General features: G+C 53.4%; 6 protein-coding genes across 6 annotated transcripts; 1 reads left to right on the top strand and 5 right to left on the bottom strand.

Moving 5' to 3' along the window:
- Positions 1-2976: 2976 nt before the first annotated feature.
- On the top strand, positions 2977-3745 carry G6M90_00g046250 (uncharacterized protein; the record flags this gene model as incomplete). Its single annotated transcript, XM_014689266.1, has 2 exons — positions 2977-3096; positions 3176-3745. 2 exons carry the CDS (start codon positions 2977-2979, stop codon positions 3743-3745), a joined length of 690 nt encoding a protein of 229 aa, XP_014544752.1.
- A 223-nt stretch (positions 3746-3968) lies between these two features.
- Positions 3969-6983, bottom strand: G6M90_00g046240 (uncharacterized protein; the record flags this gene model as incomplete). The annotated part of the gene is made up of 1 exon (XM_014689265.1): positions 3969-6983. The coding sequence occupies one exon, from the start codon at positions 6981-6983 to the stop codon at positions 3969-3971; it is 3015 nt and encodes a 1004-aa protein (XP_014544751.1).
- A 911-nt stretch (positions 6984-7894) lies between these two features.
- Positions 7895-9490, bottom strand: G6M90_00g046230 (uncharacterized protein; the record flags this gene model as incomplete). Its single annotated transcript, XM_066130410.1, has 3 exons — positions 7895-8436; positions 8514-8904; positions 8978-9490. 3 exons carry the CDS (start codon positions 9488-9490, stop codon positions 7895-7897), a joined length of 1446 nt encoding a protein of 481 aa, XP_065986466.1.
- A 415-nt stretch (positions 9491-9905) lies between these two features.
- On the bottom strand, positions 9906-10169 carry hpm2 (Glutathione S-transferase hmp2; the record flags this gene model as incomplete). Its single annotated transcript, XM_066130409.1, has 1 exon — positions 9906-10169. One exon carries the CDS (start codon positions 10167-10169, stop codon positions 9906-9908), a length of 264 nt encoding a protein of 87 aa, XP_065986215.1.
- A 6128-nt stretch (positions 10170-16297) lies between these two features.
- cta3_2 (Calcium-transporting ATPase 3) lies at positions 16298-19519 on the bottom strand (the record flags this gene model as incomplete). Its single annotated transcript, XM_014689263.1, has 3 exons — positions 16298-17056; positions 17114-19004; positions 19101-19519. 3 exons carry the CDS (start codon positions 19517-19519, stop codon positions 16298-16300), a joined length of 3069 nt encoding a protein of 1022 aa, XP_014544749.1.
- Positions 19520-22130: 2611 nt separating this feature from the next.
- On the bottom strand, positions 22131-23703 carry CLP1 (mRNA cleavage and polyadenylation factor CLP1; the record flags this gene model as incomplete). The annotated part of the gene is made up of 5 exons (XM_066130408.1): positions 22131-22142; positions 22199-22305; positions 22470-22736; positions 22795-23584; positions 23668-23703. The coding sequence occupies 5 exons, from the start codon at positions 23701-23703 to the stop codon at positions 22131-22133; spliced, it is 1212 nt and encodes a 403-aa protein (XP_065986233.1).
- Positions 23704-24338: the final 635 nt, after the last annotated feature.

Genomic DNA, 24338 nt, shown 5'->3' with positions numbered 1-24338 from the left:
CACCATTACTTGTGCTTGCCTCGCGGCGCCTCGTCCACTCGACGCATCACAGTACAGGATCCCACCGTCCCCAAATTGTCAACAAAACAAATAAGACCTTTTCGCCATATGGGGGCCTTTCTACATGAAGAGTGCCATGCATTGCCGCCTTGATCTAGAAAGTCGCGTTGCGTTGGAGTAGATTATCTCCAAAGGTCCTACAGACTGTCCACCTGCGTGTATGCGTCTCACCGTATTTCAGCTCCCAGCTCTGCAATCCGCTCGTATTTTTTCTGACTCACACCATCATCTTCACCTACTGCCAGCGCCACAAGGCGCCCGTTGTACGACTTGTAACGATAGATGGCAAGAGACATGAAGCCAAATGTAACCCGACGCCATCCGTACGTACCCGAGTACCAAACCATCAGTCTTATTACCGGGGCGACCTCCGCAAAAGCAGGGCCTGGAATTGAGGGCCATTGTATGGAGTACAGTCTCGGCCAAATACAGCCCTATCGGCCGAGTTCATGCAGCCAACGTGCTGAAGCGTCTACGGAGTACACGCCCTCGATCCAGAGCGTGGCGGCCCTCTGTCAGTGGGCTGTTTTCTCGACTCTCAGGCTGTGCCGGAGGTGGCGGCCAGCAAGATGGCCCGTCAGGCATCTGGAAAGGAAGGAAATTGTTTTGAGTATCACGGCGGCGGCACCTGGATGCGCCCGGACGGGAGTGAAATGAGACTACAAATCTGCAGCAGAGTCCAGCTTCGGGGTTTAGTTTACATACACGGGGCTCATGCCAAGACGTCCGCAAGTGCGGCTCTGCATGGCAAAGCAGCCAACGTCGCGGCTTATGTAGCCCCCTAGCGCTGATGGATCGTTTGTCACGAGAAACGTCCAACTTGAGCCTCCGCCCATGCCCGGTTGTCATGGCGGACTTACCGGAGGCTGGTGTACGGCATTGGCAATACGGAGCCTCCTCGGCGCATTTTTACAGTATTCTCATGGAGGTGTGAGGCGGTTTTGAACCGGCTTACTTGCGAGCCGCGCCCTGCCCCGCGAAGAAACTCACTCTGGGGCAGGTATTTGTAAAATCTCATCTCGTAAACGGCTCCCTACAAAAAAAGAAAAGAAAAGAAAAGCAGCGAGCTGAGTGGATCTTGAGAAGCACATAGACAGACGGCCACGGTACACGCGATACTATAGTAAGATGCCCTTTCCCCCTGGTTCTGACACACTTGGGACTGACGCAGGGTGATATTCTTGCATGTAGAGCTCCTCCGTTGGTGAATTGCCCCAGAGAATTTCTCCGTTGGGCGGCAGTTCAAGGTACGAATAGCCTACACCGGCAGCCACTAGGTATTCTGTAGAATACCTTTTCCTCGACAATGGACCAATCAAATTATAGTTTCAACATGTAGGCCGGTCACATCTCGTCATGTGCCATCAAATGCGTTTTACACTTGCCCATATGCCAGGCATATAAACGCAGGGTTCTATATCCCAGGGCTGCCACGTTTTCTCCCATGTCCTGGGGAAGGGGCCCCCCTGTGCTGTTGGGGTGAGGATTGGGAGGAGCTTCAGCCCAATGTCCGAATTGACAAAGGAAAGAATGGCGGAATTAAGAATCGGTAAAGACGTTGGTAGCGGCGTTCGCGTTTCGAAGAATTGCCGATGGTATAGAACTTGACGCCCGAGGCCGGGAATAAAGCACGGGACTTCTGTTTGTTTTCCCAATTCGGATGACATCTGTTCGTACAAGGATGGGGGCGGAACTTCTTCAGGAGGAGAGTATTGCTCATGTTGCCCCTCGAGGGGGATGAATTGTGTACATGCAATTCTGGTAGAGGTTGGCAGCTGACAGATGGTGATGATGCTTACAGTCGAGGTTAAAGTGTATGTATGCCCGCCCGTCTTGCGAGTTGCAAGCCACCACGCAGGTTACGAGAAACACAGCAGAGCAGAGTAGTGCGGAGGACAGGAAAACCGGCGTTAATATCCCCCCCGGTGGACGACGGTCGGCGAGGCACTGCGGGAGCCTGAAGCCGAGGTCGCATTCAAAGGCGCAGCAATTGCATCAGTCCCTACTCCGTATAGTACTCCGTACCGAGTACCCGCTCTGGCCGTCACAGCAAGCTGCGGTCCGCCTTTTTAGCCCTGCTTAAAGAAAAATCAAGAGTGGTTTCATCCAGATCACCAAGACTGCCTCCCGGTTGGCCTTGGCCCTTGACGGACCAGCTACGTGCGACTTGCGGAAGCACGGAGCATGACAAACATCAACAATCTCCATTCTCCATGCACTTCCCGTCGGTCCGTTCCCCATCGGGACTGGTCGCAGAACCCCACACCACGTCCCAAAATACCCGCCAGCCAATGGCGTTATTGTATGAACGAGCCCCCACAGCCCCACTCAGTCACACCCCTGTCCCTGGGTAAGCCTCTCATCTTTTCGGGGTCTCGCTCCAGCCAACCACGGCCCGGATCGCCGCTGCCCCGCACCACCTTCCGTGTTTGGGCCCCTATGTGCCGCCGCTCTCGTTCTCGTCATCGCCAAATGTCGCCCGTTTAGGCGCAAGTCGACACGCCAGTTGACACCTCTTCTTCTCCCATTACCAGAAGCCCAGCCCTACGGCGCGTGGCTCATCCTGACAACATGTAGGACGGCGTGCACCACTTTCTTTGTTCTTTTTTTTTTCCCCTACCCCCAGCGGAACCCACCGAGTCCCCAGTCCTCCCATTCGGATGCTGATGGATCGCGAGGGGCCGTCAGACGGAGTGAGGCGAGGAGATAGGCGCGAGTTGGGGGCCGCCACATCGGCCAGAGTATATATATTTACATCGTCATCTCGTCGTCCTTTCCCCAGGGCGATGGAGATGCTTTCCTATCAAGATTTCCTTCTTGTTTGACCTTGCCCAGAGCTCAATTGCACACAACACAACCCGCTGCTTGACTAGTACTTGAAAACAACCAGCACCAGCACCGGCACCAGCACCAGCCATGCTCAGCGCGTGGAGATACGACTCGGACACAAAGGAGGTCGTCGTCCCGCGGTCCTACGACCCCGCCAACGGCCGGTCCAGCAAAATCCAAGCCTGCAAAATCTGCCGCGAGAAAAAGGTACGTCTGCCCTCCCCCTCAAACTCAGGCATCCCGCCCAACGGTGCTGAGAAAATTGTCCTGACGCTCGACTCTCCAGACCCGCTGCGACGGCGACGGCTACAAAGCCTGCAATCGATGCCGCTGCAAAGGCCTCGCCTGCGAATACACAAGCTGCGGCAGGTCCAAGAGGGCGCCGCGCCTCTCCAAGTCGAGCTCCTCGAGCCCGGGCTCGTCCTCGTCGTCGATATGCAAGCCCCGTCCCCAGCCTGGCCGAAAACACAGCCTTGTCCGCGCGAGCGCCGCCAGCAGCAGCGCCGACGACGATTCCAGCGACACCCTCTCGGACAAGACTGTATCGCCGGTGCCGTGGCAAACGGGGCCGCTGGAGGTGTTTGACGCCGCGGCCGCGAGCGCCGCGGCCAACTTCGCCATTGACCCCCTGCTGCTGCAGCACGTTCACGAGAGTGCCCAGCACTACGCGGGGCTGGAGCATTATGCCGGCGACGAGTTCCTGTTCGGCGTGGACGTCGGTATGCAGTGTGCCGTTACGGGGACTGACATGTATCATGACATGCATGGAGACGCATTTCATGTACCCTTGGGGAATGGGGATGACGAGAGTCTATGGCAATGTGGACTGAGATGGTTGCCGAATGGACTGGCATGATAACACTTTGGATGTTCATGTTGCGGACGGGTCCGGGATACACCGATAGATGATGAAACGCAAGATTGATAAATGTATTAGAAATATTATGAGCTATTTTCAACTATTATTAATGAGATTTGTTCACGTCAGATTTTGGCCGTGTGACCATTTTTCTTTATATGTGAGTTTTTGTCCCCCCTTGCCCAATGTCCCAGGAAATCATACACCCAGTCAGCTTTGCTTACACGGCCTCCTCCCATTGGTGTATGACGTGAGCCTCTCCCAAAGTCTCCTTCAGCGCGTCCACCAGGTCGTCGACTGTAGACAGGAAGGTCACGTAGCACGATACGGCAACACAATATCTCCTGTAGTCCTCGCTCTTAATAAGATCAATATTCAACTCGGCACGCTCATGCTGGGTATACCACGTCACAAAACAGCTGCGCACCAGTGGCGCTGGTAGTCTCTCCGGCAGTGGCGCACCTGTCCGCAAGGACGATTCGATAATCGTCAAGACGGACATGACATTCCCAACAACGCCGTCGTCAATCACGCCCACCGTCTTGGTGAGACGATCTTGCAGGCGTTTCGGCAATGTAGATGACAGAACCAGCAGCTTACCCAGGCATTGATTCATCCTGCTGCAGTGCTCCCTCGTGGTGAACAAAACCTTTTGGTCAAACGGCGTGGAGCTGATTTCCACCTTCAGCAGGCTAATAGCGTCGGTGAGATCCAGAAGCGTTTCCGAGACCTTGAGGGTGATTTTCTCAGCTGCGGCCGCGGCACCGAGGTTCTGTCCCTCGCGATCTGACTGGCTCCATTGTGATACGAGCAGGGCATAGTGGTCGGTGAGAGACCGAACGGTGTTGGCAAGCGTTTTGCAGACGTACCGGGTCGCCGAGGGAGGCCGGGGGAAGATTTGGACAATGAGGGCGGCCGCGAGACCGACCAGCACCGTGACGAGGCGTCTCCAGAACGCCACGTAGCCGACGCCAGGCAGTCCGTACTGCGTGACGTGATTCTGGTCCCAGCTAAATCCGATAATCAGCACAAACGTTGAGGCAGTCATGATGCTGGCTTGGGCGAACGCTGGTGGCAGGTAGAGACGCCACCACATGAGGATGAATGAGACGACCGCAGTGGTGGCCCCAAGGCCGTATGGGTTACCGATGCCGTTGCCCGAGCCTGCATACCAAGCTGCCAGGGCCAGGGCGCCGCCGAGAATGGTGCCCAGTCCTCGGGATACGAGGGAAAAGGTAAAGTCGGCCATGTACATGAGGAGGCACGTCTGTGCCATAATCACAGCCCAGATACCCTTCTCGCGGTAAAAGAAGCCAGCCGTGTTCGGGAGCACAGCCGGAACGGACAGCGCAACGGTCACAATGACCATGCGCAGAGCGTACATGCCTCCGGGGTTGGTAAGCCATTTGTATGTGCCAATCACCGCTCTCGTGAGAAATCCCCTTTGCTTCCTGGGCGCAGCATTGCCTTTGCGAACAAGACGCAGCCGCCTGTGCGTCTCCTCGGCCTGTTCTAAAATATCGTCGGGGTCTTCAGCGGGCACCGTAGAAGCACCGGCAACCGGGGCTGCGACGCGGCCACTAAATAGCCAAGAAAACGCGTAACGAAGCTGAGACGGGGCCCAAACGCGTGTTGTAGTTCGCAGTTCAAGAAGCTCCATGATGTAGTCCACAATAGCCTCCGTAGTAGCTGCCGTGGCCACAATGCGCTCCTCGAGCACCATGGCGAGAACAATACCGTTGAGAGACAGAGGGTTGGTGTCCTTTCGATTCTTCAGCTGGCCTTGCTCGTCGAACAAGTCAGCATGGGCACCAACTACCGCATCATTAGTATTGATAACACACGATTCTCGGACAGACTGTAGCTCAGCCCGGAGCCCGGCCAGCTCTTCCTTGAGGCCGTCGAGCCGCTTCGTACGCGCGGTGCCAAGGTACCATCTTCCCGTGTTTATGATGTGAACTGTGTCCGCGGCGGCCTTGATAGCCCGCGAGTTGACTTGAAGGATTTCGGCTGTCGTATCCTTGAGCGTCTCTAGCAATCCGTGGCGGATGGAGCTTTGCTCCGGGCTTTTCAAGGCGTCAACGAGACCAGTGTCGAACGAAGTCTTTTCCTTGTCGCTGCCATCGTCGGGGTCTTGTGCAGTGGGTGTCGGCTGAGCCATTCCAAGCCTTTCAGCCCTGGCAGCCGCTGACACGCGCGTGATGTGAAAATCTAAGAGAAAAACACCGGCGGCAATGGCGTCGCGGACCCGTCGCTGTAAACATTTAACGTCGTCGGCGTTCCACCTGCCCCGTGAAAGGTCCAGTGGAAGAAAGGCAAGCCCCGGCTCCATAGCCTTGAAGAGACTGATGATGGAGCCTTTAGATGCTCTTAATTGTGCATCATCCAACGTTTCATCGCCAGCAAAGTACCGCCGTGTCGAGTCCACGGGCGCCTCGAGCATACGGATCAACTGCTCCATTTGTCCCAAAACCACATACGACGTCGACTGGGGGAAAACGAAGAGGCAACACACTGCCCCCAAGCCAATCCCGATGGCTCCCGGTTTCACAAACACCTGGGCGAGCTTGGAATTGAACCTGGTCAGGATCGGGCCGGTCAGCAAGAAGATGTCAATGACAATGGTGCCGAACAGCTGCAACAAAATCATCTTGCCATTGGCATACCGCAGCCGGGCAAGCGCATAGATGAAGACGCAACACATGACGAAGTAAATGACGACCACGCGGGCGTCAAGCATGAAGCCGTCGTAGACGAGCTTCTGGACGATGGCAGCGGGCGGCTGGCCGGTCTGATTGGCAAGCATGCCGGCCTGCTGCTGGAGAGACTGCAGACGGGCCTGGGTCTCCTCGTCCGGCCGCACGGCCAGTGCCGCCTTCATGGACAAGAGGCCCCAAGCCCAAGCCAGGCACATGCCCAGGAGCAGCGACAGCGAGGCGAGCAGGTAGACCATCAGAATGCCCGCCGGCGGAACAATGTACAGGACGATGGCGCCGAAGAAGGTGGCGATGCCGATGTTTTGCAGCACGGGGTCGATGAAGATGAGAATCGTGGCAACCCACACCGCGACCCAACAGCGGAAAGCGACCTTGAGGTCGTTGGCGTTGAAGTGATTCAGCCATCCCGGCAGCCTTGATCGAGCCGGTCGGCCAAGTTGCTGTTTCCGCTCCGCAGCAGCCTCGTCAATGGCCTTGTCGGGGCCCGGCCGGCTGCCCGGCGAGTCGGCAGCAGACATGGCGCGCTGAGTTGCAGAGGCGGCCGTCGCGGCGTGCTTGCGAGGGGATTGTTTGTGGCTGTTGTGATGTCAAATGTGAGATCAGCCGCGTTGAAGATGGTGTCGTTTTGCTTTTCTTTTTTTTGTGGACCAACCAGATTGGGTAACGATTATGGTCGCTTGGATTGCCGACTAGCGCGCTTGGGCATAGTTGCCCGTAACAGTTACCCAGGTAGTTCCTTCCTTTCGGGTAGTCAGTAGCCTTGAGACGCAGAGAAAACTTGGGGTGAATTGACAATTGAATCGAGGGCGAAGGGGAAAAAAAAGAGAAAAGAAACAAAAAGCACACACACAAGGAAAGCCGCGGACTGTCGTCAAAGCAAGCATAAAAGGAGAACAGCCTCGGCGTCGGGAGAGTCTCCGGAGCCACCGACGCCAAAAAAGCCTCCCGACCTGCAGGGACGGGAAAAATCTCGAGCAGCCGATCCTTGTGGATAACCCAGCTCAATTAAGATGGGGAGCTGGCCAGGGCTAGCTCCAGTGGCTTGCTTCAGCAGGGGACAGTTGACATTGAAATGACGGGTGTCTGGTCGCATGGGATGATACAGACTAGTGGGATTGTATATACATACGGGCATCCTATTAAATAATATGAATATTAATTGATTTGATTGTTGTTTCCCTCTGATGGCAAATGATGATACAAGCATGATACAAAATAATATACATATACATAGCAACAGATATCCTTATATTTTCAAGGCCAGAATCCGCAGCCCCATCACACCTAGCCTTCAGCTCACGACGTAATGGGCCAAGGTAGGGCCTGGCCAGATCAAAGTAGACTTCCGTTCGTCTTTTTCACGAGTCTTCCGCAAACGCCTCTCTCACGCTGGCCAGGTACTCTTTCTTATCTCCAAGCTTCTTGTCTATCAAACCCTGCGCGCCAAATCCCCAATACAATAAAAGACAGTATCGAATATTTGCTTATCAGGATGCTCCTTGTTAAATAGCGGCTGGATGTGCCTATTGAACAACGTGTACATGCCCTTTGGTATGCCGACGGCGTGAAAGTACCAAAAGCTCCCTCTTGCCCACATGTCACGCTGAAGTGGGACCTGGACGACGGTATCGTTGCGCTTCCTCTCCTCGGCTTCGTAAATTGCCCAGTATTCTTCCAGTACGGCCTCATAGTCGGTAATGGCAGCCTGGTCGTCGAAACTGTCGACTGATACCCTTGACGAGAGCCAGTATGGGGGAAGCTGCATTTCCAATGGCGCGGTATGCGCCCACTCAAGATCGATAATTGTCTCAATATTCCAATCTTGGTCAACAAAGATGTTTTGCTGGTGTAAATCTGTCAGGTGAAGGAAGAATGGTCCATCGCGATGCTCTGGACGGATGAAGTGGTGCATGATGGCGCGCAGGGCGGTAAGCGCAGCGAGTTGTCTCTCGCCATCCTCTTGATCATGGACTGCGTTGGGCTGATGACGAATTTTATTATCCTGGAGAGAAGATCCGAGAGGTACGATTCCACTTGGGCGTATGTACGATGGCGCGGGATGCCGGTCGGAATGCCCTCGTTCTCCAGCATCTGAAAATAGAGGCTAAGCGGCCGGTTGGACAAGGCGATAGACGCGTCCGGCTGAAGCTTCAACGATCCGATGCGCGCCAAGGGAACCGAATTTAGCGAGAGTGATATACGAGCAAGGCTGCGGAAGAAGCGGTCTCGGTACGCCTTGTCTTGGAAGCGATCTAGCCACGACCAGGCTAGTTTTTCGCCGCGCGCTCGGCTTATAATCAAAAAGCCAGGATTGATTGAGTGGCGAGTTTTCCGTTTGACATGATGGACAGGCACCGGGCGCCCGAGTAGCAAGCAAGCAAATCGTTTAAACGCCCACCAGGTTCGTTCCCAGAGGGGTGTGCGGAGGGGATGTGAAAACTATCAATTGTTAGTCCCGGAGGACAGGAGCGTAACTGGTTAGCCAGGCTATGATTGGGCTTCATTGTTTTACCGCTGACCCGTCTGGCAGCCCAAAGGCGTGCAATTCGGGGATTGGGATATCGGGACAATTTTGACGCAGCCAGATATAGGTGGCAATCTCGGTCCGGAGCTTTTCTTCAACGTTGCCCGGGCACCGGTCTTCGCCAAGGCGGTACGGGAATGGGATACGCATGAAGACAGACCAGCCGGCTGCAATATGGATTGGAAGGACGACGTTGAAGGAGCCAGATTGCCAGACCTCCCGCGCGCCCAGGTGACAATTCCGGACGCCTAGGCAGTGCCGAGCTGTTGCCTCGATAACATCCTGCTGTTCTTCAAGGGATGTTAGGAATGCCTCTTTTAGAGCTGGGTAGTGGATTGGAACCAGAGCATTGTCGTCGCCGGCAAGAGCTCTTTGCAGCGATTGCGAGTCAGATGGGTTGGACCCGGAGCTGTGTGACTGCGACTGATCGGAGCCAAGCTCACGTGGCGGCGTAGGATGCAGCTGATCATGGAGATTGTGTGGAATCGCCGAGGCTGGCATGGCGGAGGTGTTGCTGCATTGTGAGGGTTAGTATGAGGGAGTCGGTTGTGTATCATTGGCACTCAGCTCATGTACGTGACTGTTGTGACGCGTCGGGCGAATATTGTCCCTGTCAGGAGTCAGGAGTCGTGACCCGCATAATTGAATATGCATGTTACATGTATCGGGGCTTCGCTCAACCGCCTTCGATCCAATTGACATTACTTGAATGTATTGCAAGACTGTTTCTTTTTTCCTTCCATGTTGTATTTAATAAAACCCCACGACCGGGACACTGCGGCGCGCGTGATATAACCAAGCGGCATCACCTGTCAAAACCCCCACAATGGCGTACGTTTTTGATTCAAATAGCATTGACATGCCTACGGGCTGATTCCTGGCTGGGCATTGACCGTATTCCAGCTCTTGACACCTCTCAATTCGGTTTTCCTGAAGCTTCTGCCGTAGCCCGGATCCAAGTCTCCCTGTTCTCGAGGCCCGCGAGCCACTCGTCTACGTTGGAATACTTTTCAAACGTCAAGTGGTAACCAAACGCCTTCATCGCCTTCGCGTTGGGCAGATGAAACGAGTCTGCCAGGGAAATGGTGTCTGCCGCTAGATATTTTTGCTTGGCCAGGATTGCATTGTACTCTGACAATATGTTATCCAAGTCAGTCCCGGCCTGTGCAACTTTGGCCATGTCAGGTTCCCCAAGGCCCCTTATTCTTTGCTCATTTTTTCCACCAGTAGGCATCGGCATGTCATGGCAAGCAAGCAAGCAAGCAAGCCCATCTAGGATCTCATAATGCACCTACTTTTTAATAACGAGTTCTGTTCCAATTATCTCGGCCGCAGCGGCAAAATAGCTTTGCTCAATGGAGCAAGCTTGTTCGAAGCAGCCATGCTTTGTGATGGCCCGCATGCAGCCACCTGGCCTCCAGGCAACGGCAAGCAAAGGAGGCATTGGGAAGCCTGCAGCTGTCAAGTGTTATTTGACATGTATTTACGCCGCCCATCAATGGCCATCAGTATCGGATTTTGGGTCCTGTTCGAGTTAGGAGGGACTAGAAATGTTGGCATGGACAAGGAGATTCTCGTCAGCATACGTCATGTCTGCCTATCTTTGGTCTCCTGGAGGTTTAGTTCTTCTCCTTGTCCACAATTGCCTCATCCCAGCCGCCGGAGTCTTTGTTCCTGCCATCGTTTTGTTACACTTTACATGTGATGATCGGCGTTGCCAAACTCCTTGTAATGGTCTGGCCTTGGGTACCTTGGCTTGGACCTCACGTCTGGAATCTGATCTTCGCGCCACGCAACTTTGACCGGGAGCACCCCGGATCTATATATACATCTGCAACTGCCGACATTTCTAGAATCAGCTTGAATGACGGGCCCCCTCTCCCCCTGATCTGCTTCCTTGCACTGGCCTCCTCACCGCCAATGCAGATGCCTTTTTTGTGACCAACATGGGTTCTCTATTGGTTGGTCCGGACAAGGAAATCGATCTGGATCAAGACAACCTTGTTCTCCGACACTTTGCCACAAAAAGCAACAGCTGACGATGCCACCGACAGATGAGGCAGGTTGGTCGAAACGAATTGTACAATGTCTTGGTTCGACATGGCATGGTGAGAAGAGCGATTGCGTGGGTTAAACGCACCTCTGGCCCCTATTCGTGCACTTGAAGCATAGAGTATCTAAACAAGCGCAGTGCGTGCTGGGCGCCCCATGACTCGCTTGTCCAGTCGTATCTGCTCTTGGCACGCTACTCAAATCTCATGACAGTCATGGTCCACGGATAGTCATTGCCAAGCAAGCGGCTTCTACAAGACTTGCAACGACGCAGCAGTGCTATACAGCCTCCTTGACAGACGCAGCCTTTCAGCTTGTATCAGCAGCCTGCTCCTGTCCAAGTATACCAGTCCCAAAACTCAACAAGTCTTCAAAATCAAAGCCAAGCAGCGGATGCACGGGCGTCCATCTCATCTTACTCGACCCGGACCTCCGCGGCCCGGACCGAAACCCGGCAAGCCAGCAGCCGCCAAAGCCGAGGGATAAAAGTCCACAAAACCCAACATTGAACGCATGACTATTCGGGCATTAAAAAACCCCAATATCGCAACCAAGAGTGCACATCCAACAATGCGACAGCACTAACGCCCATGGCGGCCCAACCACGCATCGCCCTGCCGCGATTAAAAAAAATCCCTCACGACGACACCTCACCACCCAAGCCGGCCACGCACACCAGTTGACCAGCAGTTTTCGCACTCCGCATACAGCGGGCGCCGTGTGACCCCAGCAGCGGCTGCCTCGCCGGCTGCCACGTCACGGGCACAAGCACAAAACAGAGGTGCGGCACACCATCAGACGACTAGGCCCGTCCCCCGGGCACGACGCGGCACAGTTGACAGTTCCCTCCATCTCTGCGGGCGGAGAAACACAAACGCCCATTCAAAGTCACGGCTTCACCAGCGAGGCCTGGGCTGGCCTGTAGACAAGACATCACGGAGCAAGCGCCTCAGAGCGGCCATGGCACGGGTCAACGAAATGAGATGTGTATTGACAAGTACGTAGTACGGTGTACCCCTAGGACTCAAAGCGCCGAGTTTAACAGTCCCACGCCCGCGCTCGGAATGTACCCGAGCCTCCCATCCAGCTCGCTACACCACTTGTCGTCGTCGGCTTTGTGGGCAGGAGCACGCCGGGCTTCTAGTTGGCGGCGCGCGGTCGCGGGCTCGTCTCGGAGGCACTTAGTGCTGCGCGTCGGGGGAACAAGAGTCAGCGTCGGGTTTGGGTAATAGCCGGACGGGGGGACAGGGCAAAAACTTACGCCGCAGCTGGCGCAGGAGCATCCGTCGCAGGAGCCGGAGCAGGAGCAGGTGGAGCAGTTGCTATAGACTTGTTAGACCTCTTGCATCGCCAGTGACGGTTTTGGTGTTGAGGACACCGGGACGAGACGAGATGCGTCAAGTGCCTACCAGGGAGCCATTGTGAAATGATTTCAAAAAGTGGTGGTTTCTCGTTGAGAAGATGGATTGTAGTTGTGATACTGAAGTTTTTGTATTGGTTGTTTACTGATACAGAAGAAGGGGGAGAAAGACCTGCATCTTGTCGGATCCTGAAGCCTCTACTTATACTTTTTTTCCTTCTTCTTCTCCTTCTTGATCCTTCCCCTTCCCCCCCTTCCCGGCCTTGCCAACCCTTTCCCGCACGGAGCATATGCGCCAAGCTACGAACTACTCCGTACAAGTTGGAGACATCTCGCGACGGGAGACTACGGCTGCTTCAACCCCCCACTCTGGCAAGGTTGAGTGAGGGTGCAGCTCACCGAACCAGAAATGCTACCTGCTGCAATATCGGGTCATGGCTGGTCTGATGCTCCCTCAGCTGCAAGCGTGCGGGGATTATTTTTCCTGTACGGAGTACGGGGAGGCACCGACCACGTTCCATCCAAGTACAATATCCTGCTTGCAAACACTTGTCGTAGGTTGGAAGCTGTCGAGACTTGAAAGTGCTGAACAGCCCGACAAGGGTAGCTGTCGCCTTTTCCCCGCTTAACCATGGACCATCAGCGTCATGTAGGGTTTGGAAAGGGCATGATTGGCTGGTGTGGGAGATGCTCTTCTTGCGAGACCGGGTTGCCAGATGGGGATGGCTTGTGGGAAGATGGAACATGTCATACGGGGAAATGGTTATCTGATGATAGTAGTATGATATTTTCATACATTAATAACCATGCGAGGCCATCAAAGTGACGCAAGGGCAAGATTCGGCATGTGACATGTCCCCTGTGTCCGCAACGCAAAAACAACAGGAAACGTGCGTGTCCCTCAACAGCCATGCTCCGAGGAGAGCATCATGGTTTGGCGCCGGGCCAGTATTTCTCACGGCAGCCGCGGCAGCTGGGAACACAACAGCGAACATGGCTTGCCTCTCGTCTCTCGGACGGGCAGACAGATCCGACAGAAGCCGGATGAGTCTTGGTGGCCACCAGCTTCCATGTAGCTTCCAGGCACCAGTAGCCTATCCCGGACAAGATCCGGGTCTGAAGGCCACGAGACGCGCTTGACGTCACGGCATATTGATATTTTGCCTCTAAACACGTAGACGTGTAGCTCTCGGCAGTGGCGACAACGTGGACGAGCGCGCCACCATGGACGATTGCCCAGCAAGATCGTCAGTTGATCTCTGGCGATGGGAACCAACAAGGAAAAACAAAAGACGCCAAAAAAGACATGGCCAACTCAGCTTGGACTCTTGGAGCAATGGGGAAAGTCCAGCCGAGACTCACTTGACCCAGAGTAGCAACACTAAGCCGACGGGCCGCATGAGCATGAGCATGAGCATGAGCAATCCACCAGTGGCGAAGCCATGATTACGCACCGCGTGGACAGCAGAAGCAGAGATCGAGGCAAATGACAAAGGAGGACGTGCCTAGCCGCCCGTCACTGATAGGCAGAAAAAGACCGCAAGATGCGTCCGATCATGTTGGCCGCCTTGGTCCGATCCCACGCAAAGCCCGCCCCCAACAGCTGAAGGGCGGGACAGAACCTGTGACCCAAAGCCATGGGTGTTTGGCAGCTGTTATCAAACCCACGAGGCTGAGGATTCCATGCTATTGTCCCTGGCGGGCGCAAGTGATGTGTCAAAAAATTGAAAGGGATATGCCCGGCTGGGGGCTGCATACCACCGACTCGGCGGGGAAGAGAGTCAATCGAGGCAAAAATGCCGAGGCAAGCAACGTGAGCCATGGATGATATTGGTGCTTTGCCGCAGGAGGCGATGCCGAGGGCGCTCGCACTGGCGAGGCAACAAAGGGCGCAAAGGCGGGCTGACAAAGGGGGGAGGAGTAAAAAAAGGTCAATAGTATGAAGGGAACAAAGATGCACCAGACTCAACTGTGTAGCTGCAGAGAGGAAAACGCCAAAGAGGCCCATGCGAGAGGAGAGCCGGCGATCTGTCTGTGAGGAGCAAGTCGAGCCGCTGAGGGCAGATACGAGGCACAAAACAAAGCCAAAGACCTTTTTTTTTTGGCATCGAGAGGGCGCCATCTGTGTGTTGGTTCCGGTCAACAAATGGAACAAGACTGCGAGTACCTTCCTTCTTGCGTCGAGCTGCCGTAGTAAAACGGCCGTATGCCCCAGGTCAAGCCAGGTCAGACGGTAGTCGACAAAGTGAGGTGCGCTTCAAGGCTTCTTCTTCTTTTTTTTTTTTTTCAAAACTCTTCACCACTCCTTGAACACGCACTGTCGGCCAGGCGCAGAGGGGAGGCGAAAACACAGAATCAAATTCAAACACCCGTCGACGTGGGGTCTCGCCGCCCTTATATCGTCGCCTCAAAACAGATTGCCATGCGTCGTTGATCCCGGCCCCATTCACCCATTCACGCTTGAGACATTTGTCGCCATGACGGCCTGGGGAGACGACGCTGTTGGCGATGGCAGTCCATCAAGGTCGATGACACCGCGAGGAGGGTGGCCATCAAGGTCCATGAGCCCGTGAGCCGGATTGTCCTGAAGCGAGGAGCGGAGGGAGTCGGGCAGCATCGCAATCTCGCCTCTTGGAAAAAAGAGTCCATGGCAAGTTGAGCTTTGTCGCATTCGTCAGAGTGATTCTCCGCCCGCCAACATGAGTGCCAATGTCACACTGGACGGCAAAGGGGCCAGGAGTCCTGGACAGAGGTATCACGAGAGTCCGGAAACGGACCGTCGACCTTCAGCGAGGGCTGCCTCAGGCACTAGCCCTCACCGACTTCCATACATAGAGACCTCCGGTCCCTCGAGGCCTCGTGGAAAACCAAGGACCTTTGATTTAAAGTCAATTATTATATTGATATTTGAACACACATTCCAGGCCCGGTTAACCTGCCCTTGTCACGGCTAATCACCCAGTGCTCAGTGAGCCCATTGACGATTACGACCCCGTGGGATTAGGACCTTTGGTATCCCTCTATTTTCTTGCCAATTCGCACATATCCATCCTCACACTATGAAAGATACCCCGCACAGGGAGCTGTAGAATTTCAATAAACTCTTGAATAAAACCTGGTAGGTGAAGCTCTCCCACCTAGTGCTAATTTGAGTGTCCCATGTATTGTAGTGTCATAGTAAATTGGTGACTGCTGATGCTCGAGTACATGACCTTTTAAAGCCACGGGGCGGACCATCTACCAATTACGGTTGTCTTTTTTTCGGGAGCTTTTTTCTGGAATCGGCTAATACCTTCTCTTTATAACAAATCAAATAAACTACGCAATCATGAGAATACCTAGAAAACAAAACTGCAATTCATGGCTCAACTGGCTGGCCAGGGGGAAGCAGCCTCCAACTACCTCATGGTCTTGTAAGTTAGCACTTTGGAGAACGCAGACAAACTGTCACACAAGGTTCTTAGCCTATGAAATATCTACGAGAAATCAGTTGATTCCGCTCATGTGCGAGTCCTGCCCGGCGACACATGCCACCAGACTGAACAGAATACCTCGAGCTACCCTACAGACAGGGCCTCGAACTGAAACCTCAAGTCTCCTTACGTCCGCTTGCTCGTTTTTTATTGATTTTTTTTTTTTTTTGGTTTACATCGTATTGAGCTATGGGCTCTACAATAGTCAAAGTTTATTTGGTCCAGAGCTCATGTTAGCCGAGGGAGGATTCATTGACCACACAGCTCGTCGGGTCGTCTGAGATATCCATCAAGTGACAGGAAATTCTTGACATTGAGAGGATACTAATTATGCTGTAAGCTAGACATGATCATAACTATATTCAAAAACCTGTCCCCGCCGCCATCACATGCCACCCACCTCTTCAGATGAGCGCCCCAACGTTAGACTTGTCCCGGAATTGATGGATGCCTCGTAATCCCGAGCCCAAATCTTCGTTTGACAGCCTTCCACGATTCCACGAGCCCAATATACGTGACAACGCATCCCGCTACCACAGCCCACTCCCACGTAAGGCCAGTGTGCTTGAACACGGTAGTGTTGACATATGGAATGTAGATAACTGGGAATGTCGCCAGAAAACCGGCCACAACCGACCAAAACAAGAATGTGTTGTGATACACAGTCTTGAATACCGAAAATGGGCCAGACCATCGCTTGTCCATATTGAACAAACTCCGATGGAAATGCTTCACTTCCCATGCGGTAACAAGAAGCAAGAAACTCAACGTTGCGAATGTCGCGGCCCTGGCGCGGAAAATTGCGGAGCAGATTCCGCCCGTACCGTCATTGCATCCATGAGTAAGGTTATGGAAACCCTTTCCTGATGCTGCATACGCTACCAACATGAATGCCGCTAGGCATAACGAACCCATGAAAGTGCCGTACATGAGCTGGTCGCGCACGAGATCCAACGTAAAGACTCCAGAGTGGAGGCTTCGAGGTGGTCGTTGCAAAATATCCGGCTGAGCTTCCTCCAGGCCAAGACCAAGAGCTAAAGGAGAGGATGTGACGAGATTTGCCCACAGAATCTCTAGGGGAGACAGTGGGAACACGGAAACTCCTTCATTGTCTTTAAACGCCAAGCCTATCAAAAGCAAAATAACTTGAGCCAGATTGGACGTAAGCAGATGCAGCAAGAACTAGACATCATGTATGTTAGCGGAACGATTCGACAAGTGGTGCTAAGCTGGGCATACCTTTTGAATATTATCAGACAGTCTTCGACCTTCCTTGATACCAGTAACGATAGAAGCAAAGTTATCGTCCGTGAGAACCATATCAGAGGCCTCCTTGGCAACGTCACTTCCACGATCACCCATAGCAATGCCAACGTCTGCCTGCTTTAAAGCCGGCGAATCATTGACACCATCCCCAGTCATGATGCAGAATGCCCTTCGACGATGAAGAGCCTGAATCACTCTGACCTTGGTCAAGGGACTGCACCTAGCAATTACCAGAGGAAGGGAGTCGAGTGCGTCGATTTGCTCATCAGTCATGCTGCCAAGTTCAGCAGCAGACATGACTGTGTTTGGGCGCAGTGGCATGTCTTTGGGCAGGATGCCGACTTCGTAGGCGATGGTGGTAGCGGTCTTGATATGGTCACCCGTGACCATGTGAACAGTGACTCCAGCTTCGCGACATTGTTTGACAGCTCCAGCGGTTTCAGACCTAGGCGGATCATAAAGTCCAGCGAGTCCGAGGAAACGTAGATCGCACTCGACCTTGGCACGATCTTGGAAATCCTCAGCCCCTCCTTCCATGAGCTTATCCGCGATGCACAGCACTCGAAGACCTTCTCCAGCAAATTCTTCAGCCTTGGCACGAATGGCCTTTTTCATTTCATCATCCTCGGCTAAAATTGGAAGAAGAACTTCGAACGCGCCCTTGGTATATACGTGGCGTTGCCGTTCCAAGCCATTACCGTAAACAACACTCATGAGTTTGCACGAGGAGTCGAACGGATGCTCAGCTGTCAGGAGATCGCTCCCAGTCGTCTTTCCAAATCGCATGGCAAACACCTTTAGCGCTATTTCTGTGGGCTCGCCCATAGCTTTCCAGTCTGCTGGCTCCAAGGCCGTCGTAACGCTGCTGGAATCGGTTTCTGGCTCCTTTTTTCCATCCGAGACGGTGGCATTATTGCACAGAACAAGAGTATTGAGGAACGGGTTGATGCAAGTTCCGACGAGAGAACCAGACCACGACACGGTCCCACTGCTTGGGTCGTAAGGATCGGATGTGCCATCAACCGTACCAGTGAGGCCATCACGAAGCCACACCTTACGGGCAATCATGCGGCCTTGGGTAAGCGTCCCCGTCTTGTCGGAGCAAATATTGGTTACGCCACCTACTGCCTCGAGGGATGGCATTTGGCGCACAATGACATGACCTTTGACCATTGCTTTTGTAGCAACCGCCATTGTCACCGTCAGCACAGCGAGAAGAGATTCAGGGATGACCGCAACACCGACGCAGATACCATAGAGAAGGACATCATCGTCAATTTCCCATAGATTGACGGAGAAGACAACGACGGCAAGAAGAATGGCTAAACCGAAAAGAAGCAGGGCAAACTTGCTAAGAGTCACTTGCAAGGGAGTTCCCTCAAGACCTAAGATACTACGAACAGTTTGGTAGAACGAGTAAAGGGCCTTGGCCACAGCATTACTGCCCTTGGCCTCCTTCTTTTTCTTGCGCAAGAGCTCGGCGATCTGGCCAACTTCTGTGTCCATTCCGGTCGATATGACAATGCCGGTGGCACGACCACGTGTGACGGAGCTACCACTGAAGGCCAAATTGATGCGGTCACCAACAGGCATGTCAAATTCAGTAAAGACCGCTTCGGGCTTTTTGCTAATAGCTATAGACTCGCCAGTCAGGTGTGCCTCGTCGGTTGACAAGTTGATGCCCTGAACCAGGCGCAAATCTGCGGGCACTACATCACCAGTTGCAAGAGAGACCAAGTCGCCTTTGACAAGTGTTTCGGCTTTAACGGTGTCGCTGTGGCCATCCCGGATAACCTTGCATTTGGGTGTAGACAGCGCGTAGAGAGACTGGATGGTCTGCTCCGCACGGTAGTCTTGAATCAACCTGGGCCGTGTCAGTGAGAAAGAGAAGAGCCAAACTTTGATCCGCCAGCGCTGTGTTGCTAGACAGAAGGCCAAAGTAGTGACGAGTCATTCTTACCCAACTACAATATTGAGCACAATTACAGCAACTACAACGCTGCCCTCGACATAGTCGCTAATAATGTAGGATATTGCGGCGACAGCAATGAGGACAACAGTTAGAGCATTGGCAACTTGCTGCAAAAAGATTTCTCCAATGGAGAGACCCTTGGCTCCTTTGATAGCATTGGGACCGTCCCGGACTAGCCGGGCGGCCGCCTCTTCGTCGCTCAGTCCATGATCTTGGTCGGTAGCGAGCAGTTCAGCGACGTGCTGGGCAGAATGCGTATGATGGCAATTTGGCTTTTCACTTGTATAGGGAATATCAGGGGGCTCCGCTATAGGTGGCTGGTCGTCGGGACCGGCAAGGGCCTCCGAGTCCGAAGAGGAGTTGGCCTGTTCTGCACCATTCGTACTGACAACAAGAGGTTCTCCCATCGAACGTGTATATCAAGCTGCTCTGAGCAGACTTAGCAAACAAGGGATGCTGGGATGAGGGGGGGAGTAAAAGAGCCTGTGAGGTCGAAAAGTCGAAGAGGACAAAGAGTTTACGGTCAGTGGGATGCTGGCGCTGAAGTCGACTTCCACACAGAGGCGAGCCGGATGTGTGATAGATATAACTAGGGACTAAAATAATGAAGGCCCAAGGATGGCGATGGAAGAAAAGAAGAAGAAAAAGAAGAAGAAACCAAAACGACAGCGAACGAAAGACACGACACTTGGCAGCAGGGGATGAATCCACCCTGGTCACAAGCATGAGCAACCTGGGGGGTTGAAGCTGGGCAAATGGCCCAGATGTGCCAGGAAGTGGCTTGCTTGTCTTAAGCATGACCGGCAGTGGTGACGATGATAACGGCGGAGAGAAGGAGCAAATGAGATTGTTGCGGGAGGGGAAAGAACTGGCCCACTGGCGCCTTCCGTTCGTAGAAAGTGCCATGGTCTCCATCACTACTGTTGAAGCTCAAGGCCTAAACTCGACTTGGCTTGTCATTTGTTTCGTCCTTCAGCTTGTGAAAACCGTTGCGTACGATAGCATTTGGGACAAGGATTGTCGAGATTAGGTTTGGTGTGATGGCGGTGCTGGTTTGTAAAGGGTGGCCACCGGCAACCTTGCTCGAAGGTGGCTGTGTCAGCCTGAGAGAAGGGGATACTTCGTCTTCGACCAGACGAAATATGCGGCATACCGTCTCTGAAATGCATCATCTATACCGGAGAGATATCGAATTCTGTCTCAAGATATGGTATCGAACCACTCCAGCATGTCTCTAATCCGCGATCAAACGGCACGATCTGAACGATTACACAACAGTTGTCCTTGCAGTGTCCCACGACACACCCACATGTAGATCAAACTTCTAGTGCCTCCAATTTCGCCAATCAGCGACAGGTTTCTTCCGTGGCGGTGCTGGCGGTCCTCGGCACTGTTTCCAAGTTCTTCAGCGTCGTTATCCTGACACACTGTGGCAAGGGCAGGCAGGGTAGCTGGGCCTGGAACGTGTGTTGAAATATCAATTTAATATTCGACTTTGAGATATCATAGGTCCTTGGATTTCCAAGAGGCCTGAGGAAGCCCTCGCTAAGGTTCGACTCTGGGCTCTCGTGATACCTTCGTTTGTTGTTGTGTCAATAACCCTTGATGTCCGATACCTTTGTGCAGGTCTTGACCGTGTGACACACACTGTCGAGGTGAACGTCTTTGGGAGTCTGTCTGGCAAGCTAGGACACAATCTGCTCACCTGGAATCGAAGTGCCACTCTGCGGAGTAAGCACCTCTCAAACAACATGGTCCCATGACCCAGTTGACGCCTTTCTCCCCGTCCTCCGCGTGGCCCAATCGACTCTGCCAAGATCGGCCAACCAAATTGTATGCAGTGCTAGCCGATTTGTCGTGTGCCCCTCGCCTCGTTCAAGATGCCATGCCCATCATTCGTCCTCGTCCACCCAGCGCTTGGCACAGCGTGTCTTGGCACTTGTGGCGTCCAGAGTCCAGAGTCCAGACAATCGTAATCCTTACGTATTCTCATATTGCGCCAACGCTCAGCGGCCGGAGCATTGCCTCCATCCGCCGCGGTTGAATGGCCATCCACATCCAAGCGTAGGCCAAGCCCTGGGCATGGCCACTAAAGCTTGAAATTGGCAACTGTGGTTGCGCGGCTTTGCCTCACAGGACCGCCGTTGACCTTATCCAACAGCCGTTACTCGATAGATCAATCTGATTTCCCCGCGGCATTGCCCCTCATTGACCCCCCCGCCAAACACCACGTTCGCACTAGCATTTTAAGCATAACCCAGCCCTTCGATCTCTGTTGCCAATGTACAGAGTACCGGACCAGACTCACGCTGAGTCAAGCAGCCTGGACTTGGCCAGGTCCCACCGTCTGGAGCCGCATCTGGAGCCGCATCTGCAGGCACAACAAATGGGAAAGGAATCATGTCATTTAGGCTTTGAGAGATCATGAATAATTTACCATGTCGTGCTAATAAACTGTCATGGACACCTGCTTAATCCGTAGTTGCTTGCGTCACACGGCATCTCATGCGAGTTGGTAGCCAATCAGATTGGGTGCCGAGAAATGCGCCCGCATCGCGTCTTATCCGAGTCAAGTGATGAGAACACACAACAAACCCTCAAGACAAACCTTGTGTGCGACGATGCCATATGGCTGCCTATGAAAATGCAGGCTGGTTTGTGCTAGACTGGCAACCTATTGGGTTCAAACGATGGCTTTAAGATCTGAAAATCAGATCTTGTTTCATATGGTGCGTTTATGATATATGTTGGGCATGTGCGTCCTCTGAACTTGCAAGATACATGCATATCTATTCATCGCCAAGGTATGTGTTATTCTAGCACTGTTTTTAGCATGCTACGCTGGCCCCATGTCAGGGCAACCTGCCTCCTGCAAAATCCAATGACAACCGCACTTGCGTCCCAAACTCCAACATAAACGAACCAGCTGGTTATCCCAAAAGATTGATATACGGCTCCGGCCAACTCCCCAAAATCAACGGCCTATCGCCCAGCCTACCACCCACCGGCGCCAACAACTTAATCTTCCTTCTGTCCTCGTCGACATCAGAAACATAGACAAATCCCATCACTGCCGCAGCCCTTACCACCTCGGGGGGGTCCTTGGGCGAAGCGTGCATGACGGCAAGGGTCCAGTGCTGCATGACCGATGAAGGCTCATCGCGGGACAGTGTTGCTTTTTCGTACGCTGAGTCTGTGAACAGTTAGCAATCGTAAACATGTGCTCCCTTCTCGCTGTGGAGTGTCCATGGCACTTGAGTCGCCTTTGGCATAGTGATGTCCACAAACGCAGACTGTAAAAGACAAACCCAAAGCCATGATGCAACATAGCATGAAGGATACAAGGGAGAAACTCACAGTCAGAAGCTTTATAAATAACGAGCGCATCAAAATCAGTCTGTTGAATCTGCGGACTCAACGCTCTCCTGGCGTCCCCGAAGAAATACTCCTTAATAGCCTGTTCTCTCGAATACTCCAAAAAACCTTCATCCCGCTCAACCACGCCTTCTGAGCGATCGAGCCCAACGATTTGAATCGGTTCGCCGAGGGAAGTCCTCTCGGTAGAAAAGCGTTTCGAGAGCTCGGCTGTCATTCTGTTGGAGCCCAGGACCACGATGATGTTGACTGGCGCCGTTAGTTTCCCCAGGCCATGGCGTCCAAGTCGGACGAAGCGACGACTTACTAGATAACTCGTCGACAATATGAGCGAGCAAGTCTTCTCCAATTTTACTCTTCTCACTGACGCCCATCGAGTCCACAATCACACCGGAGCTTCGGACAGCTTCGTCCTCACTTAGCCGCCCACTCACAGTGCCGGCAATCTTGCTCGTCAACTCTCTATAGAATTCGGGGTCGTCATCCGGTAAATTTCTCCCGTAGTAGTACACCAGCGGCAATTTGACAGGAACAGTGCTCGGCCCGCTCGTCGGCGTGGTACCCCATCCATCAACAGCCTCAGGGTCCATCGCCGTTGCGAAGACGCTGGCGCTCAGCGTCCCTGGCAGACTCAGCATGCCTTCCTTGGGGTCGGCATTCACGACAATTGGCTCGAACCCTTGCCGCGTCGCATAGCTCGCGAGCGTCCTCACGAGCGTAGTTTTCCCCGTCGTCGGCGGGCCAGCAATCAGCACCCTCGGGCCTTCTCTCCGCTCGTACACAGCCGCAGTCCGCATCTCATTCAGTCTGGCGTGGAGATTCACATGTGCATTCGCGGGGTTCGCCGCGGGCGAAGCATATTCCGCTACGAACTCGTCGTCAGTCCGTCCATCGACTTCGAGCTCGCATCCGTGCCATGTCAGAATCTTGGATTTTATTGCACTGAAGGAGTAGGCATTCCGAAGAGCAAGCTCAACGCCATCCTTTTCAGCGGTGCCAGAGAGGGCTTTGACAGTGATTTTGCGGCCTGCAGGTACTTCGAAACGCCATTCCCAGGATGGTTTGAGGACGATGATGCGGGTCGAGGAGTGGACGGTCTAAGGAAGCTGGCTCGTCAGTCATGTGTCGCGCGGAAGGCTGATGGCAATTCTAAGTGATTTGCGGCGTGGTGAAATACTACCTGCACCGGGATCTGGCCCAAGCCTGGAATTGACATGACGGGGCTACATGGACGAGACCAAGAAGCACCTGGTGACGCGAGAAACAAAAAGTGCCAATGTTTACTGACATTTGTCTGGAAGCTTGCAGTTTTGGGCGAGGTGGCGTCGAATCGGATGTGGGGCGCAGTTAGGACACCAATACTTTCACGAGTCCTTCCAAGTGGACGTTCGATTTCCTGCGCGGGCAGTACTATTAAGAGTTATTTCGTCACATTACTAAAGTTACTCAAAGTAGTGTGCAGAATTCGTTTTGTTTTGTGTCCTTGGGAGCATCTAAATCTCCAGTGATGCGCTCCGCCATAAGCTGATTTATACTATACCCATTTACCAAACACACGTCCAACACCAAATAAACTCCATACGCTACTTCACGCAGTAGACCTGGATCTCGCCATGCCCCCATGTCCCGTTGTTTCTAATACACTCTACTGTGTAATGATACAAGTATGCTATTCTCCATTGGCAAAGCTCCCTTGAGTAACTCGGGCCCTGAACTGCTGATGGTTTGCCCCTGCTGATATTCATAACTCGCGGTGATAGGCCTTGAGCTCTTTAGTTTCTGTTTTGCGTATACGTTCATCGCTCTGGCCTTAAAAATCAAAGCGTCATAAATGGGAAGAGCAACATCGGC

This window comes from Metarhizium brunneum, chromosome 2 (genome assembly GCF_013426205.1).
Source record: "Metarhizium brunneum chromosome 2, complete sequence".
NCBI classification, from domain to species: domain Eukaryota; kingdom Fungi; phylum Ascomycota; class Sordariomycetes; order Hypocreales; family Clavicipitaceae; genus Metarhizium; species Metarhizium brunneum.
The sequence above is the reverse complement of the archived record's forward strand: the minus strand, read 5'-3'. Positions and strand labels throughout refer to the sequence as shown.